General features: G+C 39.2%; 1 protein-coding gene across 6 annotated transcripts in view; it reads right to left on the bottom strand.

Moving 5' to 3' along the window:
- The window catches only part of LOC124112809 (high affinity cGMP-specific 3',5'-cyclic phosphodiesterase 9A-like), a 101567-nt gene extending 81088 nt beyond the window's left edge, over window positions 1-20479 (bottom strand). For 3 of the 6 annotated variants that reach the window (XM_046472957.2, XM_046472956.2, XM_046472958.2), the window contains exon 1: window positions 20053-20476. In XM_046472957.2, the coding sequence (XP_046328913.1) occupies window positions 20053-20140 (88 nt within the window). In that variant the 5' untranslated portion in view covers window positions 20141-20476. Of the gene's footprint in view, window positions 1-20052 lie in introns of all 6 variants that reach the window. The other 3 variants (XM_046472959.2, XM_046472955.2, XM_046472954.2) reach the window with 3 other exon arrangements.
- Between the last annotated feature and the right edge of the window lie 3063 nt (window positions 20480-23542).

The following is a 23542-nucleotide window of genomic DNA, read 5'->3' as shown; positions in this document are numbered from 1 at the left end:
TTGCTGTAAGGGGCGATGATGCTTGTCGTAAGAGGCAACTAACAGGATCGGGTGGAAAGGCTATCTGATTTGGGTGATGATGCATGTCATCGTATCCCATTTGTGTGGATCGATGCTCATGATGTCAATCACTGGATTGTCTGGTCCAGACTCGAATATTTACAGTCCATTGTCATATAGCTGGAATATTGCTGAGTGGGGCGGTAAACAACAAACAAACAAACCATTCATTCTGGCCAACAAACTCCAACACGCTGGTAATATAGTTGCTGGTCATGGCACAAAAACAAAGCCCGTTTTGAAACTCAGAGTTTTTAGCTCATAACTGACCTAATTTAACATCTGCCTGTAATACAGAACTTGAAGAACCACCCACATCTGGTAACGCCCGGCAACCTTGAGGTGTTATAATGAGTCAATAGCCTACAAGGAAACTGAACACCAAGTTCCACACAGCAGAGAGTCTGCACCACCTTGCTTATTTCACCATCTAAGATTTTATCTGCTGTGTGTATGCATCATTAAAATCTTAACATAAAATGTTCTTTTTTAGAATTATTCTTTTCTTTCCATCTCTCTATCCTTCAAATCCCATTTTTTCTTTTCCTTCTTTCAGAAGAATTAAGGAGTGAGTGAGTGAGTGAGTGAGTGAGTGAGTGAGTGAGTGAGAATGGTTTAACACCACTTTTAGCAACATTCCGGCAATATCACGGCAGCGGACACCAGAAATTGGTTTCACACATTGTACCCATGTTGGGAATTGAACCTGGGTCTTCAGTATGACGAGCGAATGCTTTAACCACTAGGCTACCCGACCATCCAATTGTCATGGTTAATAATGTGCATTGACTTTTCTTTGTATTGCAACTGATTGCCCTAATTCTGCATGTAATGCAATACGTACCGCACTATGTTGCAAGCTCTCTTTCATCCGTTATTTGTTACGGACCTAAATACAAACAACCCACACTGTTTACAAATTCATAGTTGTCCACCATTTTGTTTTGTGTTTCTATGGTCACAACGCATGTGTAATACACACTTTATATACAGGAAGCTTGGCGTGAATAGTTTCGCTTTTTCAATCACAGGAATCAATTTCTGAAATTCATAATTTCCTTTTGACTTGTGACTTTGCCAACAAGATGAACTAGCATGATTTTGGATACCACAATATATACATTCATAATTATTTCAGGTCATTGAAAGTGGTGCTCATCTCTAGTGGTGGTTAGGAGGTTTTTGTTTGTTTTGTTTGTTTGTGTGATGTTTAATGCCTCTCTCAGCAATATTGCAGCTATATGAAGGTGGTCTGTAAATAATCTGGAGAGGTCAGGTGGCATTTAACGTCACACTTATATGGTGTGTGTGTGTGTGTGTGTGTGTGTGTGTGTGTGTGTGTGTGTGTGTGTGAGTGTGAGGGTGAGTGTGAGGGTGAGTGTGAGGGAGAGAGAGAGAGAGAGAGAGAGAGAGAGAGAGAGAGAGATGCCAACCACTTTGGTGAAACTCAGGCAGGGATAAGGTGCTAGAGGCATCAGAAATGCATGGAATTGAAGGCTGAAAGGACGTTTGTGCTATGTCAGGAATAGGACTTAATTGCGACAGACTGCAGAGTCTAGTGTGTCTGTTAGTCAAGACTGATGCTGATTTGTAGTGCTAGCCAACCTGAAACACCATGCCACAGTTTAACATGAATACCCCACTCAGACACAGTATACTCCAAGCCGAACAGTCCTTGTTTTGGGGTGACATGGCAGGGGATCTTACCCTCGACCTTCCGCTCTACCACTTGACCACGGAGGCGGTATAATCAAGTACGGACCAGAAAATCCTGTGATTAACATCATGAGCATCAATAAACGCAATTGCAATATGATGACATGCATCAACCAAGTCAGCAAGCCTGACCACCTGATCCTGTTTGTCGCCTCTTACGGTTCGGAGGTTGGGATGTGGGAGTGTTCTATGTGTTATTTTTGTCAACACTGGGAATAATGATTAACTATGCGCTATGTCAAATACAACAACAATCCCTCTACCATTGTTGTCTCCCATGGCAATTCTGGGTTAGAATTGGTACCCAGACCAGAAACCATGCTTGTCTCCCCATCACCTCCCTGGTCCAGTGGATAGAGTGTCTGCCCAGAGAGCGGAAGGTTGGTGTTCGATCCCCTGGCTGCTTCATACCAAAAGATGTTAAAAAAATGTCACTTGTTGTTACCCAGCCTGGCATTCAGATAAAACAAGAACTAGCTAACTCAGACACAGTATTAGGTGTCTGAGTCACCAGGGCCCACTTGCACAAAGCGATCTTAGCGCTAAGATGATCGTAACTCCCATACTTTAACATAGGCTTACAATAGTTGTAGCGCTAAGATCGTTTTGTGCAAGTGGGCCCTGGTCTCAATGTCAAATTGAGGCATGGTATCTCAGTGGGCTAGCACTATAAAACCGGCAGTTTGAAGTCAAACTAAAACAGCTTAAAAGAACAATAGTCTTAGACATGATGTAAAATCCCATTTCACCTTACCCAGGGGGATTCTGAGTTAGAATAGGTCTCCAAGAACTTTAGCTTATCTCTCTATTGGGAATCTGTGTTTGTGTAGGTTCCCAGAAACCAGTGCCATGTGTACCCCTGTCTGTGCCTAATCCACACTGACACCCCTCAACAGACAGAAATATTTACACAGCCCAAATGAAGACTACCCACCAGCCAAGCAACTCCTCCACCATTAAATCGGAGATCCGATCTCTCAAGTCCCGCTCAGGTCGCTGACACAACTGATTAGTTCAACAATAAAACTGTTTGCTTTGTCATGCATGTGAGATACAAAAATGATTGAAAACTTTTTAATGTTTACACAAAAGTCAAGGGAAATAACATCCTTGTCGACATAGTTACACATTGTTTGGCTAGCTGTCGATAAACACGTAAATACGTAGATAGATGGGTAACAGACCCAGAGGAAATGAATGTGTTCACTGTCATGTGTTTAAAAGCTCCTTCCATGAATTTACTGTCAAGCAAGTACACCTTTGAGTGAGAGAGTTTTATCCCCCCTCCCTCGATCACCTCAGTTATATCATGGTGTTTCAATTATATAATAATTTCAGTTATATTATCGTGTTTCAGTTATATCATGGTATTTCAGTATAACATAGTGTTTCAGTTATATCATGGTGTTTCAGTATAACATAGTGTTTCAGTTATATCATGGTGTTTCAGTTATATAACAATTTCAGATCTATCAGTGTTTCAGTTATATCATGGTGTTTCAGTTATAGCATGGTGTTTGAGTTATATCACAGTGTTTCAGTTATATCCTAGTGTTTCAGTTATATCATGGTGTTTCAGTTATATCATGGTGTTTCAGTTATATCATGGTGTTTCAGTTGTATTATAGTGTTTCAGTTATATCATGGTATACCAAATATAACATATACATGTATATATATTGTTACATATATCATAGTGTTTCAGTTATATCTGCATGGTTCGGCAACAAGGTGGTTTAAGCTCTACAGCTTCCCGCTTACACAGGTGTTTCGGAAATGGATGGACAGCATGCAAAATACTACCAGCATCCATGAAGGTCAAGGCCAGGATACTGTCGGCCTTTAAGAAATATTATACTCAAGAAACTTACTGACTGTCATGCCAGAACATGCTTGCACATTCCTAATTGATCAATATTTGTCAACCATAATCCTCATTATCATGCTTAATTCATGGCCTCCCTGGCAGTCTCCATCTCCCAATATATCCCAATCTACATGATATACACCATGATATATACCATGATATACACCTTGATATACACCATGATATACACCGTGATATACACCATGATATACATGTGATATACACTGTGATATACACCGTGATGTACACCATGACATACACCGTGATATACTGTGATATACACCATGATATACACATGATATACACGTGATATACACATGATATACACTGTGATATACACAATGAAATACACGTGATATACACCGTGATATACACCATGATATACACAGTGATATACACCATGATCTGCACGTGATATACACCGTGATATTCACGTGATATACACCATGATCTACACGTGATATACACCGTGTTATACACTGTGATATACACCATCATATACACATGATATACATGTGATATACACCATGATCTACACGTGATATACACCATGATATACACCATTATATACACGTTATATACACCATCATATACACGTTATATACACCATGATATACACGTGACATACACCGTGATATACACCATGATATACACAATGATCTACACATGATATACACCGTGATATACACCATGATATACACTGTGATATACACCATGATCTACACGTGATATACACCATCATATACACATGATATACACGTGATATACACTGTGATATACACCGTGATATACACTATGATCTACACCGTGATATACACCATCATATACACGTGATATACACCATGATATACACGTGATATACACCGTGATATACACCATGATCTACACGTGATATACACCGTGATCTACACCATGATCTACATGTGACATACACCATGATATACACGTGATATACACCATCATATACACATGATATAAACGTGATATACACCATGATATACACGTGAGATACACCGTGATCTACACCATGATATACACCGTGATATACACCATGATATACACTGTGATACACACATGATATACACGTGAGATACACCGTGATCTACACCATGATCTACACCATGATATACACCATGATCTACACCGTGATATACACCATGATATACACTGTGATACACACCATGATATACACATGATATACACATGATATACACGTGATATACACCATGATTTTACACCATGATATACACCGTGATATACACAGTGATATACACCATGATATACTACCCGATATACAGGCTTGAGAGTATTAACACAAGTGACAGCTCTTCACAATGAACTTGGATAGGATTAAAAGGGTATGACTGCAAATATACAAACACACCATGTTTACTCTACTTCCCAAGCACTGTAAATCTGTCCACTGGCTGAAGACAAACTTTCAGAAATAAGTCTTGAGGCGACCTTCTTTACACCATTCAAACATCTAAAAAAATAAAATAATTTCTTATCACTGGTCTCATGATGGTTTTGAATTTAACCAAGAATTTAACGTGTGTGTGTGCGTGTGTGCGTGTGCGTGTGCGTGTGCATGTGTGCATGTGTGCATGAATGCATCTTTTTTATCTTTATTAAGAACAAATTTAGACAAAAGTTTTATTCTTTACAATCAAACTGCTAACTCTCTACTAAATCATAAAGACGCCCAAAAAGATGTCCTGACCTTGCACATGAGTATAAACAAATACAAGAAAACAACAATATTTCATCAATTTTTAACTTCAAACTTAGAGTATAGACATATTACATAACACTGAACTTTCCACGGAAATTTTTTTTCAACCAAGTTCTACAATTCTATAAATAAAGTTTTCTGAAGATTTCCAAAAGGTGTTAAGACCATTCTGAAAACATTTCCAAACCAATGAACAACTGATTCCTGACAGCATACAACAGCACTAGTAAACGAAGAATGGCACGACAATCTACCTGAGCAGAAATCCGTTTACTGAAGCAAAAATAACAGTGACATTTAAACATGTGGACTTGGTTATCAAAGGTGTCATCGACATCAGATTCAGACTGTAGGCAGTTGTCTCCCTTCCGCAACTCAATCATTAGTCTTGGGTTATAAATGGATTTTTCAGAGATTTGTGTTGAAGTGATTAATTAATAGCACCACGCTAACAGTAGCTGTGTGGGTAGGTGTTAGTCCAGGATGAGGATGCTATAGGCATCCTCTCTATCGCTGGGCCCACTTGCACAAAACTATCTTCGCGCTATGATAGAATTAAGATAGTCATAGTGCTAATATTGCTTTGTGCAAGTGGGCCTAGGGCGTGCATTATGGTAAACCTACACTCACCCCTCGATCCATTCCCATGGAACTCGCGATCATAAATTACCCGCCCTTGATTTTTATTAATATTTTACCAACCAATCAAACTTCGAGATAAGAAAACATGACAACATCCTTTCCATCAAAACATTTTTGAGGGCTTTCTTTCGCTTAAACATTTTTTCAATGTTGAATTTTTCGCAAAACGTGATCATAATCAATGGTACTGGCCGCCATGTTGTTGATATCACCAACCCAACATTGAGGTTGGTTTATAACTTGCATTCTGATTGGTCCGTAGCGTAGCAAGTCAAATTGGTTAATCAAAATTAAGGGCGGGTAATTTGATTTGGTTGGTTTGTTGTTTAATGCTGCACTCAGCAATATTCCAGCTATATGACAGCGGTCTGTTTATAATCAAGTTTTGACCAGACAATCCAGTGATTACTATCATGAGCACCTATCCATGCAATTGGGATACAATGACATGCATCAGCCAAGTCAGCGAGTCTGACCACCCGATCATGTTAGTTGCCTCTTACGACAAGCATAGTAGCCTCAAATGTTTTGGCACACTACCATTTGTCAAAAGTGGGTTAAAGCTCAAACAGGACTATAAAACTAAACAGAAGCTATTTTGACACATAAATTGTCCTATCAACATGATCAAACTACAAAAATCATAACTTGTCCATAAACAAACGTATACCCTTCAGGCAAGAAACACACACCAGTTTCTATATCATTTTGCTTACCCTTTTTCCCATAAACTTCACACTATAAATCATGTTGATTGTATCTTGTTTTATCACCCTCCCCTGGTCAATGACCTTGATCCACTGGTCAATGACCTTGACACACAGTCTCCACCATGTTGAAACTCTCGTTATCGCAAAGACTCTAAGTTCTGTTTCATTTGTTTGTTGTTTAACGCCACACTCAGCACAATTCCAGCTATATGACAGCGGACTGTAAATAATCAAGGCAGGACCAGACAATCCAGTGATTGACATCATGAGCAGCAACCTATCCAGTTGGGATACGATGACATGCATCAACCAAGTCAGCGAGCCTGGCTATCCGATCCTGTTAGTCGCCTCTTACTATAGTTGGTTGGTTTGTTGTTTAACGCCGCACACAGCAATATTCCAGCCATATGACGGCGGTCTGTAAATAATCGAGTCTGGACCAGAAAATCCAGTGATTACTATCATGTGCATCAACCCATGCAATTGGGATAGATGACCGTGCATCAACCAAGTCAGCGAGCCTGACCACCCGATCCCGTTAGTCGCCTCTTATAAGCATAGTCACCTTTTACGGCAAGAATGGGTTGCCGAGAGCTATTCTAACCCGGATCTTCACGGGTCGTGATGTATTTGATACAGTATCAGGTTAATGTTTTGAACCTAAAGTTTCTTGTGGTGCGGTGACTGTTCTAAGGCTTGTAACGTTTTGTAATGTGTGTATCCAATTTTCAAGTGAATACTTTTTTCCCCGTTTGAATACAGGTGATCACAGGAACACATTATTCTTCTGATTGATAGGTTGCAATAAACATGATAAATGTTTTGACATTTCTTTTCTGTTAAGAAACAATCAGAAATATACATCAGAGAGTTAATCGTTAATTCTCTTCACTTTAGACCATTATGATAATGTACATTGTCCTTGCAGCTGATTCTGAGCCAGGAATTCACTGACCATTCTGAACGTGCATTTTCACAGGAATTCACAGACCATTCTGAACGTGCATTTTCACAGGAATTCACTGACCATTCTGAACGTGCATTTTCACAGGAATTCACTGACCATTCTGAACGTGCATTTTCACAGGAATACACTGACCATTCTGAACGTGCATTTTCACAGGAATTCACAGACCATTCTGAACGTGCATTTTCACAGGAATTCATTGACCATTCTAAACGTACATTTTAAAGAAGTAAAACATATGCAACTACAGGTCATAATGCAAAATGTTAGAAAAATTACACATCAACCATAACATGGTTTAAGTTTATGAAATCACTCAAATCTCTTGATTTCATAAGTAGAATCAACAGATTTTCATGATTTCTCCATTACCTAACACAGAAGTTCCCATCTATAATAGACTTAAGAACATGCGCAATGATATGACATCAGTACAAATCTTGGAAATCAAGTGAAACAAGCCTGATGTCACTAGCCTCAAACCTCCACCATGTGCAGGACTGAGACCCCCAAAGTCCCTGGGAGTGAAGAGTGAGTGAGTTGGGTTTAACGCCGCTTTTAACAGTATTCCAGTTATATCACGGCGTGTCAGCTTAATGTGGGAGGAAAGCCCGAAGTGATGCAGGTCTAAGACGTTTACCACTTCGGTGAAACCCACGAGCACGGGTATGGTGCTGACAAACCTAGAAACATAATTGGGGCGAACCGGGATTCGAACCCACAATCATAGGTTTCTGGCATGCCCAAGGGACGCAACTCTGCACAGCGAATCGCAGCGCTTAGATGACTGGGCCACCCGTGCCCCCTGGGAGTGAAGAAAATACCCAGGAATAGATACCCAGGATAGACCCAGGAATACCCCTGGATTGTGGAAACAATAAGGAAGGGTCACAAAAAATCACTTCAATCAAGACAAATGTTTTATACGCAATGAAATATGTCAGCTTCTTAAAAAATATAAATAACCTTCCTTATCCCATGTTATCCATGATGATTGTCATAAAACAGGAATATTTCATTCATAGCATACAAAACAAAACAGTTTTTACATAAAACTTGAGACACTTTTTTAGGCCTTTATAGGGCAGGGATCATACCTTTCAGTAATACCCAAGTGTAGTGTCATTAAAAAGACATTCTTCCTTTATTTCATTGTCTCAATTCACATCCAATTGCATTATTAAACTATTCAAGTCCGGACACCAGTGTTTCAATATTATATATCTACCACAGTATCAAGTTATTTCTCCATTAAGTTACACACTTATCTTTGGATTTCATGAATTATTTGAGCAAAATAATTGTAATAGATTTATTTTAGCAGAGTCAACCATGGTAACCAAATTGATGGCGTTTCATGGGCATCTAAACAGATTGTAGGCCTTACATGGCTACACAGCAACATATAAGACCTATTCATACTTGTGCGATGTTTATCAAATGTGGACAGATTATTTCAACAAACTCAATGACACTGGTCATGTGCTGTGTAAATATTGCTAAGGCCGTAATCCCGTATTTTATGACCTATTGATACAGAATAAAACCCCTGAAATGTAACATGAATGAATGACAGGGGAACCTTCACAGCTGAGTGGCTAGCCTTCATACAACCTAGATGTCCTGCTGGGTGCTCTCAGTAACGGCCTATGTGCCTTGGGAGAAGCCTCAAGTATTTCCCCACTTGGTAGGAGCATTGTATAACAGTGGTGTTGGTTTTGTACAACACAGACACTTACCGTATTCATTCTCATAAAAAACGTTTTTAAATGTGTTCAGTGTTCAAAGTACTTCAACAAATATGCAGCTTATAGACATGTATAACAGTGGTGTTGGTTTTGTACAACACATACACCTACCGTATTCATCTTAACCACAGCACAGCTTCAAAAGAAATGTTTAATGCTCTAAAATCTTACTGATCTGAAAATATGCACTACAATTTTTGAAGACATCTAAACCATAGATAAGTGAAACTTGTAAAATTATCTTAATAAAATATAATAAAAAGGAGCCCAGACTCTTCACTTTTAGAAAGCACAGTAATCTTGATTTGCCCACTATTATAGACTTGCCTGGGCTATATTAGATATATTTGTTTCAGGGTCTGAATGACAGACAAGTCTCGTGTGTGTACATCGTGTACTTGTGTTTGTTTGTTAGTTGTTTAACGCCGCACTCAGCAATATTCCAGCTATATGACGGCGGTCGGTAAATAATCGAGTCTGGACAGACAATCCAGTGATTGACATCATGAGCATCGATCCACACAATTGGGATACGATGACATCATCAACCAAGTCAGTGAGCCTGACCACCCGATCCCATCTGTCGCCTCTTACCACAAGCATAGTCGCCCTTTGCGGCAAGCATGGGTTGCTGAAGACCTATTCTACCCCTGATCTTCACAGGTCATCGTGTACTTGTGGTTCAGACGCAATGACGATGATAAAACAACAAAACCTGATATACATGAAAAATAAATTCAAATAGGTGTTCATGTCTAGCTTACAAAATATACAAATGCCACCATTGTCAATTTGCATTCTAAGACGCCATGCAAAATAGATAGGTATTTAGAGATGATCGCTACACTTCACATGTTCACTGTATGAAAGGTTCTTTTAAAATGGCCACAAAAATGACTGAGACGCAGTAGAAGTAACTATTTGCATTGTACGATACTTAAAGCACTTGGCGACTTACCAGGCCACCACTGTAGCCGAGATCCACACTACTTCCTACATTCTTTGGGCTGTTGCTGAACGGATCTCCTAGATTGAATAACACACCCAATGAATCGCACACATCAAAACTCTCCAATGACCATGTGACCTCATACAACAATGGAGATTTCAAAGTTTGAAATAGACTTCAGTCTGCTAACTGGTGCACACATAAACCCATTACACATTAAGTCATTGTGATTCTAAGCCATACAAATCAGATTTTATTAGCCTCATAAACATTAAAAAGAGTTTAACTTAAAGCACTTAATGCCAGCCCTATAAACAGGCTAAACATAAGATCTTTGTATGAAATGATTTCAAAGTTTGACTCATCATGCATCTGATATCATCGACATGATCGAGGAGTGAGTGAGTGAGTGAGTATGGTTTTACGCCGCTTTTAGCATTATTCCAGCAATATCACGGCGGGGGACACCAGAAATGGGCTTCACACATTGTACCCATGTTGGGAATCAAACCCGGGTCTTCGGCTTGACAAGCGAACGCTTTAACCACTAGGCTACCTGACTGCCCTCATGATGGAGAAAAAGTGTGTACAAGAAGTATAGTGTACGGTGTGTGAAATATTGGCGATGCTCTTACATTCAGTGGTGCATCTAGATCTTCTCTGAGGCCAATTTTCAATCCCATGGAATGTCAGGAATGTCAGAAAATGCCTCAAATTGAAAAACAAAACAAAAATACAATTCATATGATCCGAGATATTACTAATGTTATGTCCCTGTAGAGGCGAGTTGTATTCCACTGATAAGACCACTGTAGAGGAAGAGACTTTTAGCATCAGTTTTACATTATTAATTCAATGCAATGTCAAAATACCTCGGAAATTAAGAAAATATGAACAATTTGTATTTTCTTAACTTCCAAGGTATTTTGACATTGCACTGAAGAAACTGATGCTAAAAGTCTCCCCCTCCTCCTCTAATAGTGGTCTTATGCTCCAAATTTAATCCATAATCCAAATTTTGAATAAAATATAGTTTTTCCCAGTTGGCTGTGAAGGAAACCTTGATAAACCTAGGGAATACTATTAATATTGTTTAAATTAAAAGGTTGAAATGTAGAATATAAAAATTTAATTAAACTCAAGAGAAGTCTAGAATTCTAGGCCACAAATGTGAAGGTCAAATCTCGTAAACTTTCCATCTGATTCACAGCTTGATTAATCCCCAATATTGGATATATAGCTGTCTGTATCATATTGATGAAGATGAAGGTATGGAAGAAATGAAACAACTGTTTTATCACAAACAAAAATCTCATCCTCTTGAGAGAAGCAAACAATAAGAACTAAACAATAAGAAACCTACACATCTAGACCTCGTTCCACAACTTGATCTTACTGCTGAGACTACCGTCAATGTTTGAGCACAAAAATAACAGTCAAAGCATTAAGACGGCCTTGTACAACAGCACCCAGGAAATACGAGTCACTCACAGTGTTGAGATCTCTTTGTACAACGACACCCAGGAAAAAGTACAGTCATGGTGTTAAGATCCCTTTTTACAACGACACCCAGGAAATATGTCAGTCAAAGCGTTCAGATCTCTTTGTACAACGACACCCAGGAAACATGTCAGTCAAAGCGTTCAGATCTCTTTGTACAACGACACCCAGGAAATATGTCAGTCAAAGCGTTCAGATCTCTTTGTACAACGGCACCCAGGAAACATGTCAGTCAAAGCGTTCAGATCGCTTTGTACAACGGCACCCAGGAAATATGTCAGTAAAGCGTTCAGATCTCTTTGTACAACGGCACCCAGGAAATACGACAGTCAAAGCGTTCAGATCTCTTTGTACAACGGCACCCAGGAAATATGACAGTCAAAGCGTTCAGATCTCTTTTTACAACAGCACCCAGGAAATATGACAGTCAAAGCGTTCAGATCTCTTTGTACAACAGCACCCAGGAAATACGACAGTCAAAGCGTTCAGATCTCTTTGTACAACGGCACCCAGGAAATATGACAGTCAAAATGTTCAGATCTCTTTGTACAACGGCACCAAGGGAATCCGACAGTCAAAGCGTTCAGATCGCTTTGTACAACAGCACCCAGGAAATACGACAGTCAAAGCTTTCGGATCTCTTTGAACAACGGTACCCAGGAAATACAACAGTCAAAGCTTTCAGATCTCTTTGTACAACGGTACCCAGGAAATACGACAGTCAAAGCTTTCGGATCTCTTTGAACAACGGTACCCAGGAAATACGACAGTCAAACCGTTCATATCACTTTGTACAACGGCACCCAGGAAATACAAGTCAAAGCGTTCAGATCGCTTAGTACAACAGCACCCAGGAAATACAACAGTCAAAGCGTTCAGATCGCTTTGTAATTAGGCCCAGGCAACAGCCAAATAAATGTTTGATTACTTCACTATTAAACAAGGCTAAATATGTTTTTACCTAAAATCCTTGATTTTTCTATAGCTTCCTTGGCTTCAAGAGTTTGACACAGTTCCTGAAGCAATTACCCAGTCAATGAAAGATTTCAACTGGTGGACAAACTGTCAGTCAATTATTCATTCTTATATACCATTTGGCATGGCAACGTGACGTCAAGGATCAATTATACAAGGTGACGCTTCTTCAGTTTGTAGCAGATTAAACACATTTCAAGTCTGGTACCATTGAATACCCTGGTGATGACACAAAAACGTCAGAGACTCGTACATGTTAGTCACACCTATTGAGGTGAGTTGTCAACAGATATTTTACGACTTTTGATTCAGTTAAGAAATCCAATGTAAGCCATCATGTTTCATTTTAGACAGGTTTTTTTTCTAATTAAAAGAAATTACTTGGAAGGGAGGTGGGCAGTGGAAGGGGGTCAAATTTGGGAAAGTTTTGTATTAATAGTAACAAAATATTTTTTGTTGAAAAACCTTGAAAACTTTAAAAAAAATAATTTTTTAGTAATATTATGCAGCAGCTTTTCATGGAAGCTAAGCCAGGAGTGTTGACTGTTTGCACGTTGTTTAACGCCTCTTTTGGCAATATTCCAGCTATATGATGGCATCCTGTAAATAATTGAATCTGGACCAGAAAATCCAGTGATTGCTATAGTGTTCAACAATTCACTCCGTCAGGGTACAACGGCACGCAATCTACCAAGTCACTAAACCTGACCACCCGATCCACTTGGTGGCCTCCTACGACTAGAATAGGCTGCTGGGGGCCTCACTAACTCTCACCTGGAATCCCTAGCGGCAATGAAGTGACAAAATCCGTAGAGACCAACAGGTGGACAATTTAATATACAATAATGCTGACATATCAAGGATCCCAATCATGGCCACTCTGGGATTCAACCCACTGCAAGCACAGCCTGGCATCGCTAAGGGAGGCAACTCTACAGACAGTTCAAGACCCCTTTGCTCTCTTCCTTCTTACATGACATCAGAGTTAACCAACTAAGTCATGTCCTTCCTTTACTTCAGAGAATGGTTTTCCCTTGTCTTAAATACATCACAGGGTAATTGAGACAAAAAGGTTTCTTCCTAAAAAATGACACTACAAAGAAAGAGACGTAAGGGCTTCTAGATTGACAATTTGTGTAAAACATTAAAATATAATTATTCAATTCGAAATTTTCCTATTGAAACCATTTTCTTGTATGTTTAGATGAATAATAAAAATTAAATACAAAACTACAACATCCTGCATTTAGAAAAGAATAAGACCCATGAAGATCCAGGGTAAAATAAGTCTTCACCAACCCATGCTTGTCGAAAAAGGCGGCTTTGCTTGTCGTAAGAGGCGACTAACGGGGTCGGGTGGTCAGGCATTGTATCCCAATTGCATAGATCGATGCTCATGATGTCAATTACTGGATTGTCTGGTCCAGACTCGACTATTTACAGACCGCCGTCATATAGCTGGAATATTGCTGAGTGTGGCCTTAAACAACAAACAAACAAACGAACCAAACTAGAAAAGAATATACATTAAAATCAATCAACCCATAAAAGTTAATTGAAAAAAACCCAACATTTGGAGCTACACAAATTTTCATTTTAATCTACCCAAGCTAATAGGCAAAAAATGTATTTAAACCATAAACATTATCTGTTGATAAAACAAAAAAGATGTTACTTCACCTGTTCACAACTTTCCTCTAACCTGCAAGCCATTAAGCCCAGCCAAGACAGCCAGTGGTCAGTTAATGGTCAGCTAATGGCCATTATAATGACCACAGAAGTGTCACAACTGGATAACATCTCCCAGCTGGAGGCGAGGACTTGCCTGGACATTGACATGGCTTGAAGTAACAATTAATATCCAGTGCTCACCACTCCAAATCTGTAAGTGATCATACCATATTTTCTCCAATAAATGCATATTGCGTGTTTGTGTTTACCTGTAATGACAAGATAGACACAATTTTATGGATAACAACTTCTTTAATACTGTTAAAAGCTTTTTACAGTATTAAAGAAGTTGTTATCCATAAGATTGTGTCTATCTTGTCATCCGCCAACTTCTAAGTAATGCCTATCAAACAAGCTGTAATGACCAGTTTTTTACCAATAAATATGCAACGTGGACCTTTAATTTCAAACACTGCTTATCCCTAGGACCAGCATAAATATTTTTTAATACATGTATGATTACATTAAATAATTTACACACCCCTGTTTGATGGTGGTCAAAAGTGAAACAAACAAAAAATGGTTCTTTGATGGTGATGTTTTTGATAAGGGTATCATAGCTGTGTTTTTAACATTAAGTATGAAGGCTTGACTTGGTTCATGCATGTCATCGATCTCAATTGCGTGGATCGATGCTCATGATATTAATCACTGGATTGTCTGGTCCAAACTCGATTATTTACAGACCGCCGTCATATAGCTGGAATATTGCTGAGTGCAGCGTTAAATAACAAACAAACAAAAACAAACCAAACCTTAAGTATGCAGTGTTTCAGCGACTCTTTTCAGCCTACTAACGTATTGATAATGTTTGTAAGGTCTTCGTCAAATTCAATTTTCAGGTGCATACTTCCTTTATGACTTGTGATGAAATAGCAACACAGGCACAAATTTAATGTTTGTTATCTTTTCCTTACAAACTGTGAGAGTAACTTCCTCTATGTTTTTTTAAAACTGATAGTCATCCCGCACTGAATTAAGAGGTTGTTGTTATTGGCTAATATACACTCAGGCTGTTTTAGTCCTAGGACCATCTGGTTTGAGGCTATATTGCACTTGCAAGTAAAATGGATATACGAGCAGACGACATTTTCATCTTTCTTCGATTGTAAATTGTAATTCGATGGTGTAAGTGATGATAAGAGTGTGGTCTAAAGATTTGGGTTCGTAAAATGACTTCAGTATTTTATGTTTTGACATGGGATCTGGGGAGGACTTGTCAGAACTGATATTATGCATTGCTTCTTGTGAATACCACCCGTGAAGATCCGGGATAGAATAGGTCTTCAGCAACCCATGCTTGCTGTAAGAGGTGACTATGCTTGTTGTAAGAGGCGACTATGCTTGTTGTAAGAGGCGACTAAGGGGATCGGGTGGTCAGACTTGCTGACTTGGTTGATGCATGTCATCGATCTCAATTGCGTGGATCGAGGCTCATGGTGTCAATCACTCTATTGTCTGGCCCAGACTCGAGTATTTACAGACCGCCATCATATCGCTGTAATATTGCTGAGTGCAAATTCGGAAGTTGTTTCTGTTGTCTTTTAGCCTCCTAATGATCGTCCCGTTGTTATCAACAACAAGATGTCATTTTGTGAATTGGTGTACCGTAAACTACGTTTATAATGAACATGGTTATAACAAACTGACCGATATGAGAAATTTATTTTTTAGTCCCGGCCATTTGTTGTATGTATGGTGTATATATGCTTATAACGAACTACGGTTCTTACGAACTAGAATTAGTGGTCCCTTTGACTTCGTAATAACCGTAGTTTACTGTATATAAAAGTATAAACCAATGAGTGAGTGAGTGAGTATGGTTTTACGCTGCTTTTAGCAATATTCCAGCAATATCACGGCATGGACACCAGAAATGGGCTTCACACATTGTACCCATGTCGGGAATCGAACCCGGGTCTTCGGCGTGACAAGCGAAGACATTAACAAGTAGGCTACCTGGATCGCCCCTTATGAACCCATGTGAAAATGTACCAGCAAAAAAACCACAAGTCAAATGTTTGGAGGAAAGCTGGAAGTGATACACATTGATGAAACCCACAAGCACAGAGTCCTAACAAACCATCTTGGCCGATCTGGGATTCAAACACATGATCATAGGATTCTGACATGCCTAAGGGACACAACTCTGCATGGGTTGCAGACAGTTACCACTGCACAAGTGAGCAATGTATTGTGTATCTGAGACACAATCAGCAATACAACCCTTGTGTACCAATATTTTTCGATACAGTCATAAAAGAATTAATATATAATTATATAAATTTTCTCTACTATCTTAAGGCATCTGGATTGACTGGGTTTCTATCGATACCAGGTAAACAGCACACGCTTCAGACTGTTTACATTACCATTCCATATTGAAGACATAATAGGAAGTCTTGTTTATCCATACTACCCATCACGCAATCAGAAGTCTGCATTATTGAATGAAGAAGTACCATTTGAAAGAACAAATATATATAATTTGAGCCCAAATAAGTATTGCAATATGTTTTGAAATTCAGCTCTCAGTATTGTGCTATATTGCAATACGATTTATGTGGCAATACGCCAACCCAGTTCCTGCTCTGTTGACACTGAGTATCATAGTGCTTAAAGACCACTGTGTATTGTAGAAAACACAAAGTGAACCACGACACAACAGTATTAAATACTTAATCCTTTAGTGAGTGAGTATGGTTTTACGCCGCTTTTAGCAATATTCCAGCAATATCACGGCGGGGAACACCAGAAATGGGCTTCACACATTGTGCCCCTGTCGGGAATCGAACCCGGGTCTTCGGCGTGACGAGCGAAAACTTTAACCACTAGGCTACCCGACCGCCCCTCTTAATCCTTTCAGTTATGTAAGCAGTACCATACTGACACCATATCTGCCTGTAAAATACAAGGAAGAAAATGGCAAACTTGTCCCAATAAAATCACCACTAAACTATGATAGAGCACAAGATCTGACTGCCAACAGCGGAGAGTTCATTTCGTCCCTGCTTTAAACTCTGTCCACCCACATCAGCCATTTTGTCCATCCAATTTCCGTTAAACCCACAATGACGAGCACAGGCATAAAGACATTTCGTAAAGAAGTCAGTACTTTATAAGGGTATACGCCTGAGTTTTATTTACAGGTTTATTATCAGAAAAGTCCTGGTAGGGAAGAAAGAAGAAAAAAGCCACATCACATTTTTTCTTTGTTCATCAAAAAAAATATTTTAGCCATGAGTTATATGTTGGTTAAGCCTGTCCAGTTTGTCTGGCAGTATAAAGCACTGTACATGTTATACGATTTGTTTAAGGGGAACACACACACACATGAGTTTGCTTTTGGCCGAGTTAAAAAAAGGTTACTTAAGATTTTCTCTTTTTTACCCATTACCATTTTGTTAGGGTCGAGCTATAAATAATTTTTTTCGCCGAGTTTAAAAAAGGTTATTAAAGATTTTCTCTTTTTCACCCATTACCATTTTGTTAGGGTCGAGCTATAAATAATTTTTTTCGCCGAGTTTAAAAAAGGTTATTAAAGATTTTCTCTTTTTAACCCATTACCATTTTGTTAGGGTCGAGCTATAAATAATTTTTTTCATAAGGGATTGTGTACTTTCTTGATCAAGTAGACAAAGTGTGTGACATGACAAAGATGTGTAGTGTAGACTTTGTCTCTGTGAGTCATGACGGCCAATCGATGTCAGACTCCCTCATCTGGTGATGATAGATCCTCTCTGATGCTCTGACTGTGTTATGACTTGATGGAAGATACAGGCAATGCACTTCAATAAAAGTCTTGTCTCTTTTTTTTTATGTCATCATTTATGAAAATTCTTGTCAGATTATCAAGAAAAACTTAAGTAGAGGACTGGTCTCGTACAATTTGATCAATCACAAACCCACTCAAATTCCTTACAAGTATTAAGTCGACGTCTCATGTCACTAATACCATACTCATTTGTCTTAGTTCAGGATAATATATATGCTATTAATGCCACAGTAATGATAATGATAATAATAATAATAATAATAAAAATAATAATGACAGAACACATAATCATAATCATAATAATAATAATAATAATAATAAAATCGTTTAATGTAAGATGCATAACCCAAATAAATAATCACTTTAATAGTTTAATAATTTATAATAAAAAAATAATCGAGGCTGGACAAGTCAAAGCAAGGAAAAACACAAAATTAGATCTAATGGTAGAAAAGATTATACCAGGAGACATATTCTGTCATCTTTAATATATTAAAAACTCCACCCTGAAAACAATTTTGATTTGAAATTACGTCAGTCAAATGACAAATCTTCTAGATAATTTATTATAGATTTCTGAAGAATTCACTTCCTCAAATTATTGATATTGTATATTGTTTATTGGTGTGTATGCCTGAGTGAGGATTTTTGTTTGAGATCAGCATTGATTTTCCATGTTAAGTAACCCCCCCACCCCCACCCCCACACACCTACCTATCAAATGGTATATATTCCAGCAAAGCCAAAAATCACAAGAAGATGGACAGCACATCCTTTACATTGATCATGAAAGCTTCAAACTTCGAAGCACCTAAAAAGTTCTGAGCAACGCTATGCATTTTTGTGTCAATACCAAATGCTGCAGTCAATTTAAGCTCGCATAGATACTACCTTGACGCAAACTACAGACAACAGTGTATGCGACTCGACTGTCATTCATTCCACGCCACTAATACTAATGTGGCTCACAAATGCAATCGACAACTGGTTACATAACATGTCATTCAAGTGAAACTGACAACTATACCGACAGAGGGATGCCGACATTGAAACCGACCTGTCAAGTTTAGGGCGTCGAAAATGGGCGTATATTTCTCGCCATTCCATCAAAATAACCCTTTGAAGTATTCATATGGAATGAAGTTCAGAGTCTTGTTCAAGGGACGTTAATACATGGAAAATAATACCAGCTATATTTGCAATTTGATAACGCCAACACATGGCAATGTTTAACCGATCGAATAGAACATATGCGTGGTTTAATAAATAAAATACATTGTCGGTATAAATAACACCTATTTCATATTCACGCTACTATATAAGCAATGACATAGCTCTAAATGAAAGGGACTTACCTACTGTCAATTATTAAACCCCTTACAACAAGTAAGTAAACTTTTTAAATGTCTTTTCTTAAAGCGAATAGGGATTTTACCGGTCCATTCTATTGCTCGGTTAAAACATGTTCTCAAGTGTATCCTTCTAGAGCTACATGACATTTTGACAGGTTATGTTTCTATAAGGTTCGTCATAAAGAAGGAGGATGCCAAATTTCTTTAGCACCGAGAGCGCAACGCAGGCCGTGTACATCGTCTGTAAGTGGGTTACATACAGCGCTCACAGGCCGGTTGAGAACGACGGAACTGTTAGAGAGCTTCGTGGTCAGCAGCAACTTACCTCGCATATCTTCGGTGTCATCGTTCCCGCGGAATTCTGTTTGTTCATTTCGTCCGTCAACCACAAAATAAACAATTTTGGTCGTCATACTTCAGCCAGAATCCTCTTATCGGCCTATGTTGTTACACACATGACACAAGACCACTGCCGATCGCTAGCACATGGTGTATGCTGGACTAGATTTCCGCGTTCTGTCAGTCTCCTTTGTGCTAGTATACCGACATAATTTAGATGTATATCCTTCTTTTCATATCCAGCGTCGAACTGCTATCCACCACACATTGGTATAGAAACCCAGGCTTGATAGCAACATTCACGTGTCCGCGGTGAACTGCGAATCGCCCTGACAGACCGCTAAAGCATTCTATCGCTAGCAGGGAATTTTTGCCCTGGTCGAGCGACTGGTATCACGTGATATGCCGTATTTCGCTTCACGCATGAAACCCCACGAGCGTTCAACGTATCTCGTGCAGTAAGCCACACACTTACCCTAGTTTCCGCGTCAAATAGCGAAGGCGCGAGCCGCTCGCAAACATTATGAAATTGTTAGTTCATAGTCGAGATTCATAAGTCAACGTACGTTAAAACAGCGCCTAACAGTTTAGCATCGCTTAGCAACGAAGGTATCGTGATCGGTGAAAGTTGCTTTCATCTTCAGTAACTGTTAGAACAATTAATTTTCTCTTCCTGCGTTCGAACTTTATGGAACTATAAACAATATTTATAACAATAAATCTGAATTAAACACATCAAGAGCCTGAAGTGATGTACTACGACATGTAAAAGTCAAAATAATTATATAAACTGTATACTTACACAAAAAGTAAACGATTGTGCCGTTGTAAAAAACTGTTTTATTTTGTTTGTTTGTTTTTTAACGCCGCATTCACCAATATTCCACCTATATGACGGCGGTCTGTAAATAATCGACTCTGGACCAGACAATCCAGTGATTGACTTCATGAGCATCGATCCACGCAATTGACATCGATGACATTCATCAACCAAGTCAGCGATCCTGACCACCCGATCCCGTTAGACGCCTCTTACACAAGCATAGTCGCCTTTTACGACAAACATGGGCTGCTGAAGACCCATTCTACCCCGGATCTTCACGGGTCCTTCCAAGTTTCCGTCACTTTGGGATGGAATATGTCCTTAAGAACCTATAATTGGATAGGGCGGTCAGGTTTAGTGAATTGGTTGACAGCGTGTTATCGTACTCCGACGCCGTGAAGCGTTGCTCATTATCCCCGAATCACTGGTTTGTCTGGCCCAGCCTCGATTATTTACAGGCCACCGTTATACGGCTGAATAATTTGGACTATACGGCTTAACACAAGAAACGAACGAATTCTATGGGGTCTGGGCCTTCGATAATTGCGTTAGTTGGTTGGTTTGTTGTTTAACGCCGCACTCCGCCATATTCAAGCAATATGACGGCGGTCTGTAAATAATCGAGTCTGGACCAGACAATCCAGTAATTGACATCATGAGCATCGATCCACGCATTTGGGATCGATGACATGTATCAACCAAGTCAGCGAGCCTGACCACCCGATCCCGTTAGTCGCCTTTTACGACAAGCATAGTCGCCTTTTACGGCAAGAAAAGGTTGCTGAAGACCTATTCTACCCCGAAATCTCGATAATTGCGATAAACTAGTAACCGTCAATGAACCAGCTGTTTATCCGTTTAAATAGAAACTGCCCAAGGATTGTGCATCCAGATCTTCACTTCTTTAAACCTTTAAAATATAGCTTTAAAAAAAATCAAAAATCAATTGCTATAATGTTATTTTCCTTCGAGATATATTTCCCGTTCTTTAGAAATATAAACTGCCGGGCAAAAAACGTATACATTTGAAAATTGGATTTGAAAAAAACAATACACACATTATCAAAATGCTACAACCCTGAAAACCGTCACCGCACCACAAGAAACTTAAGGTTAAAAAAACACTAACCTGATACTGTATCAAATACATCACGATCGACCCATGAAGATCCGGGTTAGAATAGCTCTTCAGCAACCCATTCTTGCCGTAAAAGGCGACTATGCTTATAGTAAGAGGCGACTAACGGGATCGGGTGGCCAGGCTCGCTGACTTGGTTGATGCATGTCATCGTATCCAAATTGCGTGGATCGATGCTCATGATATTAATCACTGGATTGTCTGGTCCAGACTCGTTTATTTACAGACCGCCGTCATATAGCTGAAATATTGTTGAGGTCGGCGACAACAAACAAACAACAAACATCAAAGACATCACCATCGAACAACCCATTTCTTGTTTGTTTCACTTTTATCCACTATCAAAAACGAGGTATACTTTCTTTTGCCCGGTAGTTTACTTCATACTATTTGAATGTGATTTTATTTTAGCGTAATGGAATACGGCTTAAATTCGCCTGCTCTGTGTTTTGAGGTGAGGTGAAATGGGGTTTAACGTCGCGTCCAAGATTATTGCACTTATATAGCGACGTGCATGCACGTGTATGTGTGTGTGTGTGTGTGTGTGTGTGTGGCTGCTTGTACTAGTCCGGACTGATGCCGATTTATAGTGCTAGCACACTGAGATACCATGCCGCAGTTTAACATGAATATCCCACTCAGACACAGTATACTGACTCCGAGCCGACAAGTCCTTGTTTTAGCACTGTGTTTTGAAAATGTTGGCTCGGCCGTCGTCATGGCGTTTTGAATGTTTTATACTGTGCTGTTTCTAAAAGGGTTCAGAGTGGAGTTATATGTTTTTTTAAGCATTTACAATAATATTATATTCATAAATCATTGAAAGTAATATAACATTTTAATGTTCTCGGAAATGAAATGTTTGTTTCTTCTGAACAGCCTTCATCTTCGTTTCCAACTAATCCTAGGACATTTCGTATTCATAGTATATTGACGCCACTACTGAGATCAAAGCGAATGTAATGCTGTCTGTTCGTTCAGACAGAACTTTGTATTCAAAGCTGTCTTAATTTGAGTTTTTTTCCACCGTACTGCTACGAGAGAACAGTTCCGTGAAGATTCCGGGTTAGAATTTGTCTTCAGCAACCCATGCTTGTCGAAAGAGGCGACTAACGGTATCGTGTGGTCAGGCTCGCTGACTAAGATGATGCATGTCAACGTAGCCTAATTGCTTGATATCAATCACTGGATTGTCTGGTCCGGACTCTAATTCATCCCCTAATTTACAAAAAGTGTGCACTTGCATTATGAGAATGTTGCGAGAGTTGGGGTAGAATAGGTCTTCAGCAACCCATTCTTGCCGTAAAGGGCGACTATGCTTATAGTAAGAGGCGACTAACGGGATCGGATTGTCAGGATCGCTCACTTGGTTGATGCATGTCATTGAATCCCAATTGCGTAGATCGATGTTCATGATGTCAGTCACAAGATTGTCTTGTCCAGGCATATAGCTGGAATATTGACGAGTCCGGCGTTAAACAACAAACAAACGTAATCACGGTTACCGTCATTGTT

This window comes from Haliotis rufescens, unplaced genomic scaffold, assembly GCF_023055435.1.
Source record: "Haliotis rufescens isolate VD_foot unplaced genomic scaffold, xgHalRufe1.0.p SCAF_58, whole genome shotgun sequence".
NCBI classification, from domain to species: Eukaryota; Metazoa; Mollusca; class Gastropoda; order Lepetellida; family Haliotidae; genus Haliotis; species Haliotis rufescens.
The sequence above is the reverse complement of the archived record's forward strand: the minus strand, read 5'-3'. Positions and strand labels throughout refer to the sequence as shown.